This window comes from Ascaphus truei, chromosome 6, assembly GCF_040206685.1.
Source record: "Ascaphus truei isolate aAscTru1 chromosome 6, aAscTru1.hap1, whole genome shotgun sequence".
NCBI lineage: Eukaryota > Metazoa > Chordata > Amphibia > Anura > Ascaphidae > Ascaphus > Ascaphus truei.
This window is the reverse complement of record NC_134488.1, coordinates 116223056-116244589: the sequence shown is the minus strand read 5'-3', so window position 1 is coordinate 116244589 and position 21534 is coordinate 116223056. Positions and strand designations below refer to the sequence as shown.

At 44.9% G+C, this 21534-nt stretch overlaps 1 protein-coding gene and 1 long non-coding RNA gene across 3 annotated transcripts; one reads left to right on the top strand and one right to left on the bottom strand.

Moving 5' to 3' along the window:
• Positions 1 to 1273: 1273 nt before the first annotated feature.
• LOC142497729 (uncharacterized) lies at positions 1274 to 12124 on the bottom strand. Of its 2 annotated transcripts, none has more exons than XR_012802310.1 (3): positions 12096 to 12124; positions 9522 to 9753; positions 1274 to 1659 (listed from the first exon to the last, which is right to left on the bottom strand). It is a non-coding gene; the product is annotated as an uncharacterized LOC142497729 (long non-coding RNA). The 2 variants fall into 2 exon arrangements; XR_012802311.1 differs by having other exon boundaries at positions 9522 to 9730.
• CPLANE2 (ciliogenesis and planar polarity effector complex subunit 2) lies at positions 11148 to 19977 on the top strand. Its single transcript, XM_075605955.1, has 6 exons — positions 11148 to 11243; positions 12946 to 13089; positions 14203 to 14355; positions 15824 to 15948; positions 18523 to 18659; positions 19231 to 19977. Exons 2-6 carry the CDS (start codon positions 12978 to 12980, stop codon positions 19463 to 19465), a joined length of 762 nt encoding a protein of 253 aa, XP_075462070.1. The 5' UTR covers positions 11148 to 11243; positions 12946 to 12977; the 3' UTR covers positions 19466 to 19977.
• Positions 19978 to 21534: the final 1557 nt, after the last annotated feature.

Below are 21534 nucleotides of genomic sequence, written 5' to 3'. Positions count from 1 at the left end.
TCAGTGTTTGCCTGAAGCGTATATATACATTAACATTGTATGCTACATTCCAGAACAGGGGTATCCAGCCTTTAAATTTGCTGAGCCAGATAGTTGCCTTGAAGGAATATAGTAATATGTTATTTTGGGCCTCAAAAGCCTTTTTTTGAGAATGGCTGGTCCTTTTTTTTTAATACATTAAAAATTGCCTTCCTCGCCTTATTCCTTCCATCCTGCAGCAGAGATTAAGCAAAACTTTATTTTTTTTTTTTTTTTTTTCCTTCTCCCAAATACTGATCATAAATGCTAACCGGTCTAGGCTGTTTTGCCGTGACCAAATCTCAGCTGGTGTTTAATCGCTGCCGGCCACTTTGTCGTTGAGGTAAGTCCCTAACCTTTACCTCTTACCCTAAAAACCTGAACCCTGTATCCTAAAACCCTTACCCTAGTCCCCTACCCTAAAAACCTAGCCCGTTACCCTAAAATCCCTATCCTTAACACCCTGCTCGCTTAACTTACCTTGGAGAAGCGGGCGGCTGAGCGTTGCAGTGCTGCGGCGGAGGGTCTCTGCGGCCGAACGCCAGTGGAGACTTTGGTCGTGGCAAATGTCCGATTCCGATGCCAACGGAGTAGACCTTTTATTACATCTCGTAATTTAATACAAATAATATAAAGTTCTCCGCTCTCCATAAGTGTTTAGTTGTACTCAAGCATATATCGCAGATATGAAAAGATAGGAAGAAGTTGGTAGGTCACAAATGTACTTAAGGGCAGGGGTCCCCGACTCCAGTCCTCAATACCCCCTCTCCAACAGGTCAGGTTTTTAGGATATCCCAGCTTCAGCACAGGTGACTCGAGCCACTTTGACTGAGCGTCTGAGCCATCTGTGCTGAAGCAGGGATATCCTGAACCTTATCTGTTGGGGGGGGGGGTGTCTTGAGGACAAGTTGGTCACCCCCTGTTTCAGGGTATTGCCCTTTAGGAGATTTTAAAAGGGGCAATAAGCTAAAACATTTTTTAGATTTTTGCTTCTTTAGAAAACAATGCATACAGATGAATCTTGACCAGTAAAGTATGTTTAAGCACATCTTGTATCATATTATGGGGTGCAGAGTGCTTTATATGTTTTGGATGTCTTTAATCCCTCATGCGCTTGCCTCTCTTCTTTGAATTACACACGAGCTGTCATGGCGGTTACGTTAAGCTATTTGCGTCTAACAGTGCCTAAATCAGCACCACACTAACTGACAAAATTAAAAGATTAAGAACCGTAGTGTTTCAAAGTCATGGTCTGCATCAGTTCTTTCATTATTTAATGGTTTGGGTTAAGATAGTCATGGTGACGACAAAACTCGGACGTCGGACAACGTCTGCATTTAACTCTGCTGGTGGAAAAAATGCCTTGAATGTCATCAGGTGTGGAGTCGTGAACTTTGGAAACCTCTGTGGCAGGAGGAGAGTCCCAAAAAAACATGAAAGATGGGTCGTGTTCTAAACAGGATTTTTTTTTTTTTAACAATGGTTTTGCTTTCTAAATTTTTTTTTAAAAAAAGGAACAAAAAGTGCAATGTGGAGAGCCCGAGAGGGGTGGACCTGGAGGATATCTTGTATAGAGATTCCCACAGGAACTGCGCTACTGTCACTATCCCATTATCTGCAAACACGCTGCTGCCGCCAAACCTGGGATGGAAAAAGGAGATGACCAACTGTTATCTGTTTTGTTAGTGAGGTATCATACTTGTGTGAAGCCAGTCCCGCCCCCCCCTCTCCCCCCCCCCCCCCCCGAGCAGAAGGGAAGTACGGGTTATGTCCGTATTCAATATGCTGTAAAAATGCCACGTCATGGAATCTCTCCATTCATTTTATTGCAGTTCAGAGCTTCCGTGATACGGAAATGTCTTCACAGTATGTTGAAAGGGTATCTGCCTTCCAGCTGGGTCACAGACTATTGACACAGGATCAGGATTGTACTTTTTCACACCAGACATTTAAATTGGTCTAAAAAGCCGTTTTCTAGATTATAGACTACAAGCTTTTAAAATGTTCTCTCTATAAAACATAAGTGTGTGTATTTATATACACACATGCATATAAAGGCAGCTATTAATCCATTGTCATTTACTTATGTTTGAGGTGACACTTTAAAAAGACTAGCCTGTTGTAGATAAGAATTAGGCTTAATAAGTGATGTTATTTGAGAGCTTGCAGAACACACAACTGGTAATTTACATGCCAACGACTACTTGCATGCATCAATTTGAGATGCTCTTGGCAACAGGCGTATCCAGCCTTTCACATGTACACGACTCGCTCATTCAGGACAATAATGCATCATTTGTTACTTAGGCTTTATTAAAGTTGGGTTACCATCAAACAGTTGTATATGTCCCCCCAATGGTAGATTAATTCAGTTGCCAGACTGCTAAATGCCCAGATCCATGAAGAGGTGTGAAGGTTTAACACACACCAGTTCCCATTCATATAAAAGGGAGTAAGGATGTGCTAAAGCGTTGCATCCTTTTGTGGATATGGGCCAAAGATGTTTATCTGAGATACATTGCAATCTCTAAATATTAATGCCAAGGATGGTAGTTATATACTGTAAATACTGTCTCAGAAGTTGTTACATGTATGTATATATTTATATAGCGCCATTAATGTACATAGCGCTTCACAGCAGTAATACACCTGACAATCATATGTATTATTTATAACACATAAAGGGAAGGGCTTCAGACATAAAAGTAACATTTAGGAAAAGATGTCCCTGCTCCGAAGGGCTTACAATCTAATTACACGGTTGTATAAGGGCGGATGTAGCGTCCCATAATCTGCACTAAACTCAGTAGACCGTGGCACTGTGGCAGACGTCAGCTGATTGTGTGCATTTTTATGGGAAATCATGGCAGACCTGTCAACCTCTTGGCACCCAAGTCATTTAGCTTTTGTGGGTTCTCGACCAAAACTGACATTTTTATGGTACAGACTTCTACCAGTGAGACAAGTTTATGGGACTAGCGATACTAAACAAATCAGCGATACTAAACAAATCAGCGATTCTAAACAAATCAGTCAGCTGTCATTGATTAATCGTCCCTTCTATAAAGTTATAATTAACCTAGTAGTTCTATAAAATGTTGACTTAAACTAGTGACATTTCTCCGGTTATTGGGGGGAAACTGAAAATAAATTACGTGCTAAATACAGTATCTGCATAATTGTTGCTGTCCAAGGTGCTGGGATTCCTGTATTCATTTCAATGTGAAAGAAGCCTAAGGCTACGGCCCCAGTCACTGCTTGCACGTGCGCACCTGATGGCGCATACACCAGTTTAAGCTGCGGTCAAAGGGCAGCGATGGGACGCACGTCTCGAGTAGAGCAGGGGGAGGCGTGGCGGGGGTGCGGTCATGACATTAATGCGGCTGGTTCGCCCTCATTGGCTGAACCGCCACCGTGACGTGGCCAACCCTCGGCTGCTGTGCCAAAAGACAAAAAGCTTGTCTTTTGGCAAAGGCGATGGCGCTTTGTGTGTGCACACACGCCGACTGGGACCTCCCCCATAGAGGGCTGTACTTTGTGTGCGGCATGCCAGCACGCGCGGCCACCGGGGACGAAGCCTAACCCCTTTTTCTAAATTAGAAAAATTAGTCTTTTAGTAGGGTAGATGAAGATAAAGTAACTTCCATGTTTAATTCAAGCACCCATCTTCCAAAAAAGGAGACTGTTTCTTACCCAAGGGCTGTGGTGGATTTATTTTGCCTATTATTAGCGTGTGTGTTTTTCACAAAATCACATTCATTATTGGATTGTTCACTGTTTGGACAACTATACAGTGGCTGTACAATCTGTCATTGGATTGAGGGGGGGAGGTGTGTGTACGTTCATGTTTATTATTGTCACTGGTCACTGTGCTCTGGGAATGCCACCTTAGACCTTTTTGATTCATCACTCCAGCAGATGCCTTTAACTTAACATAATTAGCTTTGGGATGTTATCCCCTTTGGAGAGACCTGGGATGCTTATAATATATAGAGCATGGTCTATATCTGAATCATGTATCTGCCGTTTTTTCCTACTCTTCAAGAGGAAGCCCATCTCAGGACGTAAATTAACTAATGCCAGTGTCCTGTTTAAAGGAGCAAATCACCCAAACTAACCTCCACAGCAGAACTGCACTATTTTCAGCTCTGCCCCTAGGGGATTTAAATGGCTATGCCTCAACAGATCATGTTGCTGCTTCTTATTGGCCTGAGATTTGGCAGCCATTTTGTTTTCCCTGAGGGAGATTTAACACCTAGTACTTTCACTTGTAAGTACCTAAGGGAACTGGAGATTCCCCAGAGCTGAAAATAGCTCGTTTTGACTAAAGGGGGACCATTTGTTCCCAACCATCTGCAATTGATCGCTATTTAACTTGTACTTAGACAACACCCTGTTTAGAAAAACCATCTGTTTTAATGTCCCTCACGTGCTAATTAAGTTGCCTGGGCTGTACTTAATTCTGGTGAGATTTTAGAGCTATATAAGGCAAGTTCTATAGTGCCGGGCATGCGGAATTTCAGTTGGCTGACATTAGTCAGCCTTTCTATAGAAGGGCCGCGCGTGCGCACGGCAGGGAGAGGGGAGCCGACAGACAGCGACGAAGATGAAGAAATTCATATTTTCGCGCCGCTACCTGCGCGTGCGTGCGTGTCAAGGATTGTAAAACAAAAAACAAAAATATTTATTAAACTTTTTTTTTTCTTTAAAAAAAAATCTATCTAGGACTTACTTTCACTCACACAACCCATGCACACACATATACTCACATATACACTAACCTGCAGCTCCCAGCTCTATATACATTAAAAGCATGTGGCACGTGCACGCACGTTCGCATAGGAACGCACGGCCGCGTGCTGTATAGAAACAGTCATGGGCTGCAATGCTGTTGAGTAGCCCGTTTAAGTAGCAAGCATAGTGGGATTTAAAAGGGAGTTCAAAAGGAGTGAACAACATCTACTGGCCCTGATTCCTGTATTTGATCTACGCTGGAAAGGAGGAAATTATCTACTTCAGATTGCACATCTCTGCTGTGATGCCACCTCTACTATTTATATATGCTATGACCTTACTTCTTTTCAAATTATGCACTTCCTTCTACCAGCCTCATTATGTCTCCAACTCTATTCATATATCTCCATCTCTCCTCTCTTTGCCAGTTCTCAGTTCAAATGAACTACTTTCTTACCTGTGCCCTCTGACACTACACAGCTGTACACCTTGCACTAAAACACACCCCTACAAATCAGCCTCAAACATTCTCTTTCTATCCATGCTTCTCCTCTTTGCTTCTGGGGATATCTCTCCCAATCCTGGCCCCTGCCTTATTTCTACATGCTCTCGTCCTCGCCTGCCAAATGCAACTTCTACTGCATCTGGTGTCAACCCCTCTAACTTCATACCCATCCCCTGCCACCCTCTTTCCTGTGCACTTTGGAATGCTTGCTCCCTCTCCAACAAGCTCCTCTCTATGCATTACTTCTTTCTCTCACTCTGCTCCTCTTTGCTATAACAGACCTGGCTAACTCAGTCTGACTCTGTAAGCTGCCCTCTCTTATGGTGGCCTTTCTCCCACACTCTGCGCCCTGATGGCAGGGGTGGAGACATGGGGCTCCTCTCTCTGCCGTTACCGAACCCTTCCTATTCCTCCCTCTTGCTTTTCCCTCCTTTTGAGGCTCACACTGTCCAGATCTTCTCTCCCTGTCCATGTGGTGGTCATCTATCGCCACCTACCTCTACTCATACCCCTTCTGTCTTTCTCACTTTGAATCCTGGCTCTTTCTTTCTCTCCTCAGACTCCCCTGTTCTTCTCCTTGGTGACTTCAACTGCCACATTGATGACCCCTCTCTCCCTTGGACTTCCCACTTTCTCTAACCTCTTCCTTTGGCCTTCAACAGTGGACTGCAGCCAGCACAGACTAGGATGGCCACTATCTAGACCTGGTTTTCACTAAAAACTTCTCTCTCTGATTTCTCCATTTCCCCCTTTCCTCACTCTGACCATCGCCTTGTCTCATTTTCTCTCTCTCGCTTTTCTTCTCCATCTCCCCCTTGTTTCTGCAGAATCCTGCGCTCTATTAACCTACCAGCATTTGATTCCACTTTACGCTCCTTCCTCTCCTCCCTCTCCTCCCTCAGTTCTGCTCCAGACCCTGACAACCTGGTCAGGAACTACAACTCTGCCTTATCCTCCTCTCTTGATCTACATGCCCCGCTTTCTCTCTGCCGTCCTCTCCCTCCTAACCACAGACCCTGGCTAAATTCCCACACGCGCATGCTGCGTTCCTCTGGATTCTCGCAGTCTTCCTTCACTACAAATTTATGCTGTCCTGTTTCAACTCTGCCCTCAGGCTAAACAAACCTACTTTTCTTTACTAATCAACACGCAGAAGTCTAACCCACGCTGACTCTTTGTCTTTGACTCTCTACTCAGACCACCCTCTGCTGCCTCCTCTTCTTCCGCCATCTCACCTCAGGACTTTGATGACTATTTTAAGGAAAAGGTGGAATCCATAAGTCAGAACATCCCCTCTGTTTCCTCCTCCCATCCCACACAGCTTCCTAACTCTCCTCCTGCCTTCCTTGACTCTTTTTCCACTGTCTCGTAGCAGGATGTGTCACTGCTGATCTCTTCTTCATCTACCACTTGCCCTCTTGACCCCATTCCCGCCCATCTCCTAAAACCTCTTGCTCCTACTATAATCCCTACGCTCAATAGAAGAGAGAAATGGTAGAGCACAACCGGAAAGATTTTTTTTTTGGATAATTCCGGTTGTGCTCTACCATTTCTCTCTTCTATTGCATTCTATCTTCACGGACGGAGGCACACCTTGAAGGTCTGATGGGAACAACATGGACGCTGCTGCAGATTCGTGAGTTTTTCCTGCCTGCTACATGGTTATATCATTCTATTAAGGGATCAGGGTATCTATTGGGGTGATTATTAGCTCTTGGGTTCCTGGATAAATTGAGTGCCATCTATGCTGGCTTACCAACTAGGATACCACACCCAGTACCCTCCCTACAATCAAGATACATCCCAGACGTCGTACAGGATTTACCATCATTATTTCATCATACCATGACTGTATACGGTTCTTAGCACCACACATTATATTCCCAATCCCTACGCTCACACAGATTTTTAACTCTTACCTCTACTCTGGTACCTTTCCCTCCTTCAAACATGCAACAGTTATACCATTACTCAAAAACAGCAAGCTTGACCCTACCTGTCTTTCTAACTATAGACCTGTCTCCCTCCTGCCTTTTGCCTCTAAACTCCTTGAACGTCTTGTATTCTCTTATTTGCTCCATTTTCTCAACACCTATTCTCTCCTAGACCCTCTACAATCTGGCTTCCGCACTGCTCACTCCACTGAAACAGCCCTCACTAAAATAACTAATGACCTCCATGCTGCCAAAGACAGAGGTCATTACACTCTGCTCATACTACTTGACCTCTGCAGCATTTAATATCGTGGAACACTCTCTTCTCTTTCACATTCTCCATATTCTTGGTATTTGTAACAAAGCTCTATCCTGGATTTCCTCCTACCTCTCCCATCGTACTTTCAGTGTCTCTTTTGCTAACACCGCCTCCTCCTCTATCGATCTCTCTGTGGGGGTACCCAAGGGCTCTGTCCTGGGACCTCTTCTCTTTTCTCTGTACACACTTTCTCTAGGTGACCTAATCGCATCCCTTGGGTTTAAATATCACCTCTATGCTGACGACATACATTTACTTTTCAACCCCTGACCTTACACCTGCTGTACAGACCAAAGTTTCTGAATGTCTCTCTGCGTTATCATCCTGGATGGCCCACCACCGACTTAAACTTAACATGTCAAAAACAGAGCTCCTTATACTTCCTCCAAAACCTGGCCTTACTACCTCCTTCCACATTACTGTTGGTAGTATTATTATATATGTGTGCTCATTTGCATGTCATTTCCCAGAATCCCTTGCTGCAGTGGACGTGCTGTATGCTGGGTGATAATGGGGAAAGGCGGGGTTACAGACCTGCCTAAGACATGCAGATCAGCATACAGTTGTATTTGCATATTTGCTTTCCTGTGGAGGGTTTTTGTCACTTTTTTTACTCACCATAACTTAACTCAGTATTATGGTATAGCCTATCCCATAGCCTCTTTGCATACCCAGTTAAAATCAACCCCACACTGATGAGACCCATTAAGGTCGAAACAGCTGTCTGTGGGTGATTTTCTGGGTATGCACCTTAACCCTGGCTGTGCTCAAAGCTGTGACCATGCAGCAAGCTTAAGCCTATAGGGAACCATGTTAAAAATGTTTTTTGAGGCATAAAGTGACACTGTGTGCTCATTAGCATGTCATTTCCCAGAATCCCTTGCTGCAGTGGACGTGCTGTATGCTGGGTGATAATGGGGAAAGGCGGGGTTGCAGACCTGCCTAAGACATGCAGATGAGCATACAGTTATATTTGCATATTTGCTTTCCTGTGGAGGGTTTTGTCACTTTTTTTAATCACCATAACTTAACTCAGTATTATGGTATAGCTTATCCCATAGCCTCTTTGCATACCCAGTTAAATTCAACCCCACACTGATGAGACCCATTAAGGTCGAAACAGCTGTCTGTGGGTGATTTTCTGGGTATGCACCTTAACCCTGGCTGTGCTCAAAGCTGTGACCATGCAGCAAGCTTAAGCCTATAGGGAACCATGTTAAAAATGGTTTTTGAGGCATAAAGTGACACTGTGTGCTCATTTGCATGTCATTTCCCAGAATCCCTTGCTGCAGTGGGCGTGCTGTATGCTGGGTGATAATGGGGAAAGGCGGGGTTGCAGACCTACCTAAGACATGCAGATGAGCATACAGTTGTATTTGCATATATATATATATATATATATATATATATATAGCGCTGAAAGAATAACACAAACTAAAAAACAAACAAATACACTTAGAAAATGCACAAAGGTCCTAATAGAAACCTCAGAGTGTAGGGGATAATATAAATCTAATAGAAACACACTACTCATACGGCCATGTGTGAGCACACATCTGGTAAAGGTGTCTTTCTGGGGTCCTCAGCTCAGTGTCTTTGTCCTGGAACCATGTGTGAAGTGAGCATGAAAAGTCAAAGTGGCTGAGGCATCTCTTACTCACTAACTGCTCAAAGATATGTAAATCCTGCTACTGCTGCTACAACTAGAGTTGCCAGGACTACGCTGCCTTTACAGAGAAAGCATAAATCGTCCTTAGAACAAGTCTGACTGCTGTGTGTCCTCAGGTTTGGTATAGACCTAGCTAGGAATAGAGAGAAGCATTTCATACCCTCCAATATTTCACAGATCAAAATAGGTAGGTCTACATCTATAATACCACCACACCCCTCAAATAATCCAGCCCCTCCTTGACCCCCACATCCCTTATGTACCCTACATCCCTCATAAAGGCTCCACACCCCACTTTATATGCCCGCCTCAAACCCTTAACCCACTACTAAAATAACCCACATTATTTGGCAGCCGCTCCTTCCACGTTACAGGGGCAGCAGGCTGAACTGGCAAAGGAGGGATCCATGCGCAGAACACATCGTGGAGGGTTCAGGGATCACGGTGGTTTGCTGCCACCGCCTGTGTCCATGGGCCAATCAGAATCTGGCTACGTTGATAGGCTGTCTGTGTATTGAGACCGTCTGTTCCGATGAAGCAACGAACGCCATCTTCCCTTAGAAAATTAGCATTTCTAGAATGATGCATCGTACATAATTTTTTTTGTTAAAATGGTTTACCAGGAAGGAATACATTGGGAGTTACCTCTCGTTTTCAAGTATTTCCTGGGCACAGTTATAATGACAAATACATGGTTACAAATACAGTTACAATAAGTGACATGGGTTATACATTACAAAACAATATATTGTATATGGGAAGATATTGCATGAGCAGTTAAAGATAAGATGTCATAGGCGGATGTACCAGTTACAGGCCTGATTAAAATGTGAGACAGCCTTAGTTTTGAAAGAATTTAGACTGGTGGCGGCTTTGAGAGTCTTCGGTAGATTGTTCCAGTTGTGAGGTGCACGGTAACAGGAGGAGCGGCTGGATACTTTGTTGAACATATATATGTCACAGAGCCCTTAGAGTGCCGGCCCTTATTAAGTTGAGGGTATGTCTTGGGGCACTAAAAGGGTTAATGGAAAAGGTGTGATTTTTTTTTTTTTTATCAGTGATCCTAAAAATCAATGAGACTGACCCCAAATCATTGGGAGTTGACAGACCTGTGTCTCACTGGCAGCTGTTTTGATGGTGCTGGCACAAAGTCATTTTGAACTCTATGACCACAAGGAATACTTGCCTAATTTTTCCTTTCAATTCACCTACAGTATATGCATTCGTCATAGATTATGTTGTACCAAATCATTTGAGGCAGGAAGAATTAGGGGTAGAAAGTACCAATATGTTTTAATTTACATACCCAGGGTAACACTATTGTTTTATTTACACTTTCCTTTTAGAGAAAAGGGCATTTATTTTACGAAGACTATCCCCACGATTGCTTTTATGGTGGACTTTAACAATAACCATGTTATTAACTTCTAAAAACAAAACAAAAAAAAACAACCTGTATGGGACATCAACCTCAAAGGCAGACATGTCAACTCTCACCGATTTATAGCACCAGCGGTCTCATAGGCCGCAGTTGAGTCTCGTTGTCACAAACTAGCACTTTTTACCATTACAATTCAATGTTTTGGGCCACAGCTCCCAAGTCTCACTGATAATGCTCTTGGAGGTTGACATTCCTGCAAAGTCAGTGAGATTTCAGAGTGCTGGTATTTTAATAGAAAGCTCCTGCATTCAGCCAGACCCCACTGAATGCTATGAGACCTCTGGGGATAAGCATAAGGTGACTGATGACTCCAGATCAGGGAGAGGAGGCAGGTTTGAAGTAACTCCCGCTACTACTGGGTGGGGTCACTCTGAAAAGTTACAGGTTCTCTGCGCGTAATGAACAAACTGGGAAACCAACGGAGTACAGCCATGTTCTGTTCATGATTGAACAAATCGAACGCGGCGTGCCAGCACAGGCTAATTTTTATGTCCCTCCACGCCACCGTACACACTGTCACCATGGTGATCGCAGTCACGAAGGGTAGAGGCGGAAGTGCGTGCAGGCTGAGAGCATGGAGGAATTTAAAGGACCGGAGACATGGAAGGTGCTAGGTATATCCTGTACGTATCTATGTAGCAAACCCACCATAACCTAAATAATGTGTAGGAAGATGTCATTAGCCGCCGGGTATTATAATGTTAGTTAAGAGCCGATGCACAGGAATAATGTTTGTTTTGACCAATTTTAGAACTGCAAACCCCTGGGTATTCTGCGTGCTAAACATAACATTTATTGTGTCATTATAGGAAATATTGCAATATTCCACATTCATACCGGTTAGCTGTGAATGAAATTTTTTTTTAAAGTTGAAAACTTAGTATAAATGTTAAACAGTCGGGTTAAAAGTCGGGTTAAAAGATAAAATAAAAATGGATAACAATAAATTGGAAAAAATAACATCTTGTGTACGACAAATTTACAATTTTGCTAACATTTTTGATCATGAAAGTTTATTAAAAATATTAGAATTTAATTGTAATTACATTTTGGAATGACCAAAGGGATGTTTTGGACTTATAATAGACTTGTTCCACCCCTCCCTCCTGTAGAGAATAAATGTATCCCCCGCCCTCTCCTTGTCAGTTGCCCTCCCCCTTCTTTCACACCACAATCACCCCCCTCTAGTCTCCCCCTCTCCCCATGTATTTCTCTGTCCCCTCTGCTAAACTCTCCCCCTATCTCTTGCTCTCCCCCACTTCCTCCACCTCTTACACCCCCTCCTCCACTATCACTCAATGACCCACCTCACACTCAATCCTGCTCCTTCAATTCCCCCCCTCTCATACTCATTCCCTCCACACACACACATTTCCACACAACCACCCCCCAATACACACAATGTAATAACACCCCCACAATACCACACTCCACACAATACACATATAGTACCTCCCTCAATACCACACACACACCTTGGATTGGAGAAGTTTGGCCCAGCTTCCAAAGAGAGAGGCTGGCAGCAGCTGGAAAGGACCCGGCAGCCAGAAGCAAAAGTTGGTCCTGACCTCTGACCGGGCCCAACTTCCAGCTCCACCAGGCCATATCCGCCGCAGCCACCAGGCACAGGATAGGCTCTCATCCCATCAGCAGCCCTGCGTCTGACTAACCTGTCTCTCTCCCATCCTCTCTGTGTTTCCCTGCTGTCTCCCCACAGAGCCTGCTCCGGTCAGTGACGTAGGGTGCCCTAATATGGACAAATCCACGTCACTGCGAGCCAGCTCCTGTTGGGGAGAGACACAGGGAGGCAGAGAGGCAGGTTAGTTCTCTTTAGTTTTATATCTCCAATAATTCATACCGGTGCGTAGTACCGGCACTTGTTGTTTTACCGATACTGCGGACAGGACCAGCCTTCTTTCAGCACTGGTTAGTTATGATCACAGCGCAATCACAGAGCTAAGCAACTCTCGGCTGATGAAAAAATTATGTAACTGATTTTTCATTGGGTCACAATCCAGAGCTGCTAAGTGCTATGATGAGCAGTAATTTACTGCAAAACTAAAGCATAAACCCTGCACCAAATGTATCAAAGAAACAAAAATCCAATTGTAACCTATGAATTTCTTTTTTTCTTTGCATTTGTTGTTTGAATTTTGCAGCCTTAAGTTTTTGATACGTAGCCCCCCAATTGTCATTCACTTGTCTTCTCACTATTTCACTGTGTGGTCTGTTTAACCTAAATGTGTTTGTTCAGTGCCTATTTGCTGTGTGTCTTTATTCTCTCCGTACATATTCTGGCATTTCTATTTTTCCCCTGTTCTTTAGATGTGTAAGATAGATCAACAGACTGTGGGGCGATGGCAGCTTTTCCAAAACCAGAGTCCTGGATGGTTCCTGACTGGCATCAGTCCTCCGAAGGCAAGGAATATCTGGGCTGCATCCTGCGCAGGAAGAAAAGGAAGTTCTTTGGTAAATCTTTCCAGCTGCTCCTGTTTTTATAATTCCACAGCCGTATCCAAATGTGATTCTACCTGTATCATAGAACCATTGCATGAAGCTCAAGTATGTCCTGGGCACAGAGTTATGATGATACATGGTTATGTTAAATGAACAGAGGTTAAACAGTCAATTCACGGACATTTCATGGACAGATAGAGTTGTAAAATTGGGTTCAGGGGATAAAAGGGCTGGTGAGTTTCAGATTGAAATACAGCAATTTTAACATCAACAAACATCAGTGAGGAGCAGCAAACGGCTCACACCCTTTGGCTGCACCAAAGGCTGTCCGCCTTTGGAGTGACGCAGATGTAGACTGAGGGGTTCCGGTTGAATGCAGCTGTATGTATGTAAATTAACCTTGGAAAAAGCAGTGTTTCCAAAGTAGAAAGAGAAGGATACGTTTATACTTTTATTCGGGATAATGATGAGCCACAGTCTAAAAATAAGAATTCAAATTTATCATCTTTTATTTCTTCCCAAGCCATTTTCTGTGATACTCCAGAAACATTCCAACAGTCAGAAATGGAAGTGGGTTCTTGGCAGGGAAGTGGATACATAATATTGGTTATTATAGCGATACATTTACACCATAGAGTGTAACAGGATGAGGCTGGCATTGATCACACAAGCTGCTGTGATCAAAACCATCGCTGCTACCTTGACACTGCTTCTCCTTTCAGACATGTTGTTTATAATGATGGCTTTGTTTGAATAATTAACTGAAGTAATTTAATATTGAGCCATTCACTGCCAGTGGACTTGCAGGTCATTAGCTATGCTGGGTTTTATTTTCATGCTGAACCTGGTAGAACAGGGGTGGGCAACTCCAGTCCTCATGGGCTACAAACAGGTCAGGATTTCAGGATATCCCTGCTTCAGCAGAGGTGGCACAATCAGCCCCTGCTTCAGCATAGTTGGCTCAATATTTGACTGAGCTTCTGATTGAGCTACCTGGGCTGAAGCTAGGATATCCTGAAAACCCGACCTGTTGGTGGCCCTTGAGGACTGGAGTTGCCCACCTACTATAGTAAAACATAACATTACTTTCCTGATACCTGCCCCTATCCTCGTCCCCACCCACAGGTCAGATAGAGCGGCCTGTACTCTCCCCACAGCTGCCGGCTGATATTGCCAGCTACAAGATTTTTGTCTGCGGGAAAAGCGGGGTCGGTAAAACAGCCCTCGTTGCTAAACTGGCGGGGCTGGAAGTTCCCAGCATGCATCACGAGACTACAGGTGAGCCTCAGTGTATTAATCTGAGAGTTAATAGAGATTACATTGCAATACGGAACTTCTTTTTCTTTTAGTTGAAACATATTTAAGAGTAAACCTTTCTACTCGTTCGGAGTGAGAAGCTCCACATTTCCATTGGAAACTGCAACACTGACCATCTCATTTGCCGAAGAGTCCAAGTCCAAAATTGCATATGTTTAACCAACGCAGAGCCAAGGACGGCTTATCATGAGTCCTTTAGTATCCAAAATACGCAATTTAAACCAAGTTGAACCAATTAGTGCATGGAATGTATAAGCACACGGAGTATTAAGGTTGGGATAGTCCAGACATTTCTTTTTTTCCATGATATTTGTGGCCAACAATGTTCCCTCCTGATTCTTGTTAGTTGACGTTCGACCAGGGATGCCCAACTTCAGTCCTCAAGCTCCCCCCCCCCCCCAACAGGTCATGTTTTCAGGATATCCCTGCTTCAGCACAGGTGGCTCAATCAGTCCCTGCTTCAGCACAGGTGGCTCAATCAGTCCCTGCTTTAGCATAGGTGGCTCAGTCTTTGACTGAGCTTCTGATTGAGCCACCTGTGCCTGAAGCTGGGATATACTGAAAACCTGACCTGTTGGAGGGGCTTGAGGACTGGAGTTGAGCACCCTTGGATTAGACTGTATTTGGCACATTGCCTCAGAGTCATCAACGCGTGATCCGCTTAATTACGCCCGAATCCCCGATATCGGCTATTAAAGTCGATCGCAGTTATTGCTGATTCGGGCGTGAGATCGCGGTGTGATGACTCCGGGGCATTGAGTGGGGGTATTTTTTATTTATTTATTTTGCAGCGTGTTACATTTTATTTATTCTTTGGTGGGAAAAGATTTAACAAACAAGTCGTTTCCCTCTTTACAAAGTGTATTGTGATAAAACCCAGCAACCAGCTAGAGAGAGGGGAGATAACATCACGGCGTACGCTGCTGCGCGATCAAAGTGCAGTCTGGGAATTGTCAATCCTAATCGTAAAGAGAAACAATGAAACATCTTCCATGTCATCGTTTTTAAAAAAGCTGATGTTTTCTCTTTGTGAAAATAATACTTTGGTCTCCATTGTATGTATGTACTACTGTATGTATGTATGTACTACTGTATGTATGTATGTACTTATGTATGTATGTACTACTGTATGTATGTATGTACTACTGTATGTATGTACTACTGTATGTATGTACTACTGTATGTATGTATGTACTACTGTATGTATGTATGTACTACTGTATGTATGTATGTACTACTGTATGTATGTATGTACTACTGTATGTATGTATGTATATGATTTTGAGATAGGGAAGTAAGAAAAATACGCTGAACTTTGTTTGTTTTTTCCTGAAAATATGTAATTTTTTTTTAAGGATTACCCCTTACATGAGCTTTCTCACCCAGCTCTCTCTCGTACCAAACCCTGCACTCTCTTTCCTTGCTCCAGGCATCCAGACCACCTGTGTGTATTGGCCGGTCCGCCCCAGGGACAGCGACCGTCCTGTCATCTTCAGGTTCCAGTTCTGGGACTGTGGAGAGCCTGCTCTAAAGAAGTTTGATCACGTTCTGCCTGTAAATATCAAGAGGGAGAGACCCGATTGGGATGTTTGAAAGGAGATAGATAGTACTAAGAAATGTACTTTAAAAGAATCGTCCCCTGTTCTTTTTGTTACAGAATCAAAACCGAGCTGAACCGCGCTATTCTTAGTTCTGGGGACTCCCTGGTTCCTGAGATATTTACCTTTTTAAGTGCCGGTGTTTCTGGTCCATTGTGGGAAATCAATATGGCCGCCATCCAAGCCTCACTCCCATGGACCAATAGAAAGCTGAGATGTCTTTAGAGCATGACCTTGTAGCTTCCTATTGGTTAATCCCAGCAGACCCCTTTTTTTACTTTCATTTTACAAGCACACAAAAAGGTTGGTCCCAAGAGGATTGCTTTAGACCAGGGGGGCGCAAACGTTTTTCCCTGCGCCCCCCTGCCGATGTCCTCCTCTCCGCGCACCCCCCTCCCTCCTCCTCCTGACCTTGATTCCTGGCATCTGGACGTCATAACGTGGCGTCACATGACCACGGTGCGTTGCCATGGCGATGAGTCTCCAGATGCCGGCTGAATCAAGGTAAGTAGATTTACAGAGGCCCTGCAGCTCACCCGACACTTAATTTAAGTGCCTTCGGGAAGCGCGCGGGGCCTCTGTAAACCCCGAGCCCCCCACCGGTAATCTCGTGCCCCCCACTTTGCGCACCACTGCTGTAGACTATTCCACAAGGGAATCAGGATTCGGGGGTCCATTGTGAGAATGAAGAATGTTCAGTGTGTGTTTGTTTATAACCGGGCGCTGGAGGATGACAGTATAACCGGGCGCTGGAGGATGACAGTATAACCGGGCGCTGGAGGATGACAGTGTAACCGGGCACTGGAGGATGACAGTGTAACCGGGCACTGGAGGATGACAGTGTAACCGGGCACTGGAGGATGACAGTGTAACCGGGCGCTGGAGGATGACAGTGTAACCGGGCGCTGGAGGATGACAGTATAACCGGGCGCTGGAGGATGACAGTATAACCGGGCGCTGGAGGATGACAGTGTAACCGGGCGCTGGAGGATGACAGTGTAACCGGGCACTGGAGGATGACAGTGTAACCGGGCGCTGGAGGATGACAGTGTAACCGGGCACTGGAGGATGACAGTGTAACCGGGCGCTGGAGGATGACAGTGTAACCGGGCGCTGGAGGATGACAGTATAACCGGGCGCTGGAGGGTGACAGTATAACCGGGCGCAGGAGGATGACAGTATAACCGGGCGCTGGAGGATGACAGTATAACCGGGCGCTGGAGGATGACAGTATAACCGGGCGCTGGAGGATGACAGTATAACCGGGCGCAGGAGGATGACAGTATAACCGGGCGCTGGAGGATGACAGTATAACCGGGCACTGGAGGATGACAGTATAACCGGGCGCTGGAGGATGACAGTGTAACCGGGCACTGGAGGATGACAGTATAACCGGGCGCTGGAGGATGACAGTATAACCGGGCGCTGGAGGATGACAGTATAACCGGGCGCTGGAGGATGACAGTATAACCAGGCGCTGGAGGATGACAGTATAACCGGGCGCTGGAGGATGACAGTATAACCGGGTGCTGGAGGATGACAGTATAACCGGGCGCTGGAGGATGACAGTGTAACCGGGCGCTGGAGGATGACAGTATAACCGGGCGCTGGAGGATGACAGTATAACCGGGCACTGGAGGATGACAGTACAACCGGGCGCTGGAGGATGACAGTATAACCGGGCGCTGGAGGATGACAGTATAACCGGGCGCTGGAGGATGACAGTACAACCGGGCGCTGGAGGATGACAGTAGATCAAAAGTGCTCGTTTTTGTGGTTAATTAGGTATTGGGACAGAGCAAATCCTTGCTAGAATCCATCTTCGTTGTAGTTTTTCTTCTGTCCTACAACTTATCTGGGTTGTTTTTTTTAAAGGGTAATCGGGGAAGATGCACATGACATGTGCACCCCCTTTAAAGGAGCAATGAAAGAGTTTTTTGTTTTGTTTCACACAGGATTGAAGCAGGGGGTCCCTGCAGCTTAACCCCATTAATTTCCGCTCCGAGGACCCATTGTTTCCCCGGGATACTTACCTCCTGAGGTGCAGGAGGTAGCCACTCCGGCTGGGCTAGCTGGGGTTTATAGCCCCTGCGTTATGCGTGCCAATAGGATGCCGTAGCTGGCTTCCTATTGGCCCGCAGTGCGCGGGAGCTTTGAAAATGCCAGCTAGCAACCGGCACCCCTTACAGAGGTATCTCCAGAAGCAGGGGGTCCTGAATTTAATGGGGGTTCAGCTCCAGAGACTCCCTGCTTGAACCTGAAATAGAAATAATACGATATGTGTCACAGTGATGGTTTTCTAGTTTATATAACAAGCCAAAATGTAGACTGGTCCAGTTTCCTGAGATCAGTCTGCCGTGCTTATAATACACAAAAGCCTGACTAACATTTAACTGCTTCAGTTCTAGACGAGTCTGCAACACATGTCGTGCCCCGGTGCCAGGGGAGAGGTTAGTGAAAGCGGAAAATTCCCCGCAGGTGGCATTATTAATGCGGTTTGTATGAAAGCGTTTTGTCTTGTGTGCCCCAGGACTGCAAAGAAAAAGCAGACGCCGTCCTCTTCCTCTTCTCCTTCACTGACCGCTCATCATTTGAGGACGTACCTGCCCTGATGTCCCGGACACTCGGTCAGGACGAGGACTTGGCACGGATTGTCGTTGGTACCAAGTATCCTGCCAATAAGGCCCACTGCATATGTCAAGTTGTTTAGCTGTACACACACACACACACTCTACTACCTGAAGTGCTCACTCCCTTCTGGAATCCAGCCTACACTTAGTAATATGTGTACACCCTACACTCAGCTGATTTATGTCTTCCATTTTCTATCTCAAGCATGAAGGATTGTTAAAGGTACATTCTCTCACTTAGAAAGGTCTGAGTGTATTTAGGGGGGGGGGGGGGAGCTTTTAAAAAAAAAAAAAAACCCACACACATTTACTTTTCTTTTAATAAGGTTATCGGGGTTGCACCTCTAAAAGCCCCAGAGTGTTTGAAGCTTGTCGGTGGAGCCTGGCGCATACGGAGATTAAGATAGCTGCTTTATAAAGTCTCCTGGCTGCAACATTGGGATAAAACCAGTGCAGAAGATACACGCACACCCCTGAGCCTTCCATTCAAATGTGTAAAGCAAAGAAACGAGACAGGAACTGTTATTTTTATCTGCAGGTTGATGTCAACATTTTCTATATGTAGTGCTTTAGTATTTCCCTCCAGCATTCCTTAACCCCCTGGACAGGCTTGATCAGTACATGCACGCAGATGTTACAGAGCAGGACCTGCTTGAGTTTCAGCGGACGTGGCGCCTGCCCGTGATGCGTGTGAGGAATGTGAATGGTCCCCGGCTGGTTGATGGACGCAGCCTGGACGGGCGAGCTGCAATTGCAGAGAGTGCTCCTGTGCTGAATGGGTTGGCAGAACACCTGTGGCACAGAGACTGTGTTGCTGCAGGGCTCACTGTCAGCGCTGAATGATTGCAGGCCTCACTGCACTCACTAACTGACTGTCCTTCTTTATTGTGTACAGATTCTATGCCAGTGTTTTTCAAACAGGGTTCCTGGGAGCGCTTGGGTTCCCCGGGCATCCCTAAAGGGTTCCCTGTAATTTTCAGGTAATTTTAAAATTGTACCAAATACAGAAGAATTTACAATGCATCTGATCTCAAACGTGCTATTAGAGAGGGTTGGGGTTCCTTACAATGCATCTGATCTCAGACGCGCTATTAGAGAGGGTTGGGGTTCCTTACAATGCATCTGATCTCAGACGCGCTATTAGAGAGGGTTGGGGTTCCTTACAATGCATCTGATCTCAGACACGCTATTAGAGAGGGTTGGGGTTCCTTACAATGCATCTGATCTCAGACGCGCTATTGGAGAGGGTTGGGGTTCCTTACAATGCGTGAAAACACACAAAAACACCTTGCTCACCATACGAAAGAGATGTTGTTTAACGGTGCATAGGGAAAGTAGTTAGCAAAACACAGATAAGTGACCAGAAGGGGTCACTAGAAGTCCCTATAAGTTGCACTCATTACATAATATAATATACATAAAGTACCAGTTTAATAACTAGTACCACTAGATTGAAAATATTACGGACCAAATGGGAAATTCCCACACAACCTAAACTATAGCACAACAGAAAAATATACAATTGTATTACACACTAAAATAGGACGAAATGCATAAAATGACAACTAAATTACAGAAAACTAAAAAGATCCCCTAGTGGGCGAGACGGAAAATATATGGTGAATATAGGTGCTAGTTTCAACCTATGCTCATAGCCCCATAGAAATATATGGAGACAGGGTCCAAAGTATACTAACGCAGCTAAATAACCTCACCTTAGTACCCAGAGGGCTAAACTTAATTACCACACTCCCACTAGGCATAACACCCCCTCCCTCTGAGAAGAGCATTGATCGCGCAAAACGATCGTCGGGTCTAGTGACGTCATTACATTGACGGTCACGTGGGACGCGACGGAACATACACGCAGCTCCTTCTATTGATATACACTGAAGAACGCTGCATACACAGGACTCCTACCATATTGCTGTTCCTGCAGCATCATATACCAGGTTGTATATTTCCTGCTTCATTGCAGGCTACCTACATCTTTTACAGCCGGTTAAACCCATTAACATCTATGTGTTAAAACTGTGGATATATGTTTAGCTTACTATACACCTAGCCTACTGTATCCACTTTATACTATCATGATAGTGGTTACTATTTCTGGTGTGACATATTAATGTTTTTCTTGGGTATGCTTTATTTTTAGCACTGTGGGACTATCCTGTGTTTTAATGCTGCTACTCTGCATTATGTTATGGTGAGGTTATTTAGCTGCGTTAGTATACTTTGGACCCTGTCTCCATATATTTCTATGGGGCTATGAGTATAGTTTGAAACTAGCACCTATATTCACCATATATTTTCCTTCTCGCCCACTAGGGGATCTTTTTAGTTTTCTGTAATTTAGTTGTCATTTTATGCATTTCGTCCTATTTTAGTGTGTAATACAATTGTATATTTTTCTGTTGTGCTATAGTTTAGGTTGTGTGGGAATTTCCCATTTGGTCCGTAATATTTTCAATCTAGTGGTACTAGTTATTAAACTGGTACTTTATGTATATTATATTATGTAATGAGTGCAACTTATAAGGACTTCTAGTGACCCCTTCTGGTCACTTATCTGTGTTTTGCTTCCTTACAATGCACCTGATCTCAGACGCGCTATTAGAGAGGGTTGGGGTTCCTCAGAATTTCACAATATAATTATAGGGTTCCTTAACAAAAAAGGTTGGAAACCACTGTTCTCTGCGCTCACTGACTAAGGCTTTGGTCCGGCGGCGTGTGCGGCCGCGGGCCACCAGCCCCTTTCCTCCAGTCTGGAGGTCCCCGCTGGCTCCTGCAGACTTGGCTGACTGCGTGCTGTGACGCGTCAGTCAGCCGATGCTGCAAGCTCCTAGTGATTTGCAGCTCTGACGCGTCACGTGGTGCGGCAGTCAGCCAATGAGGTAAGGAGGGGAGGGAAG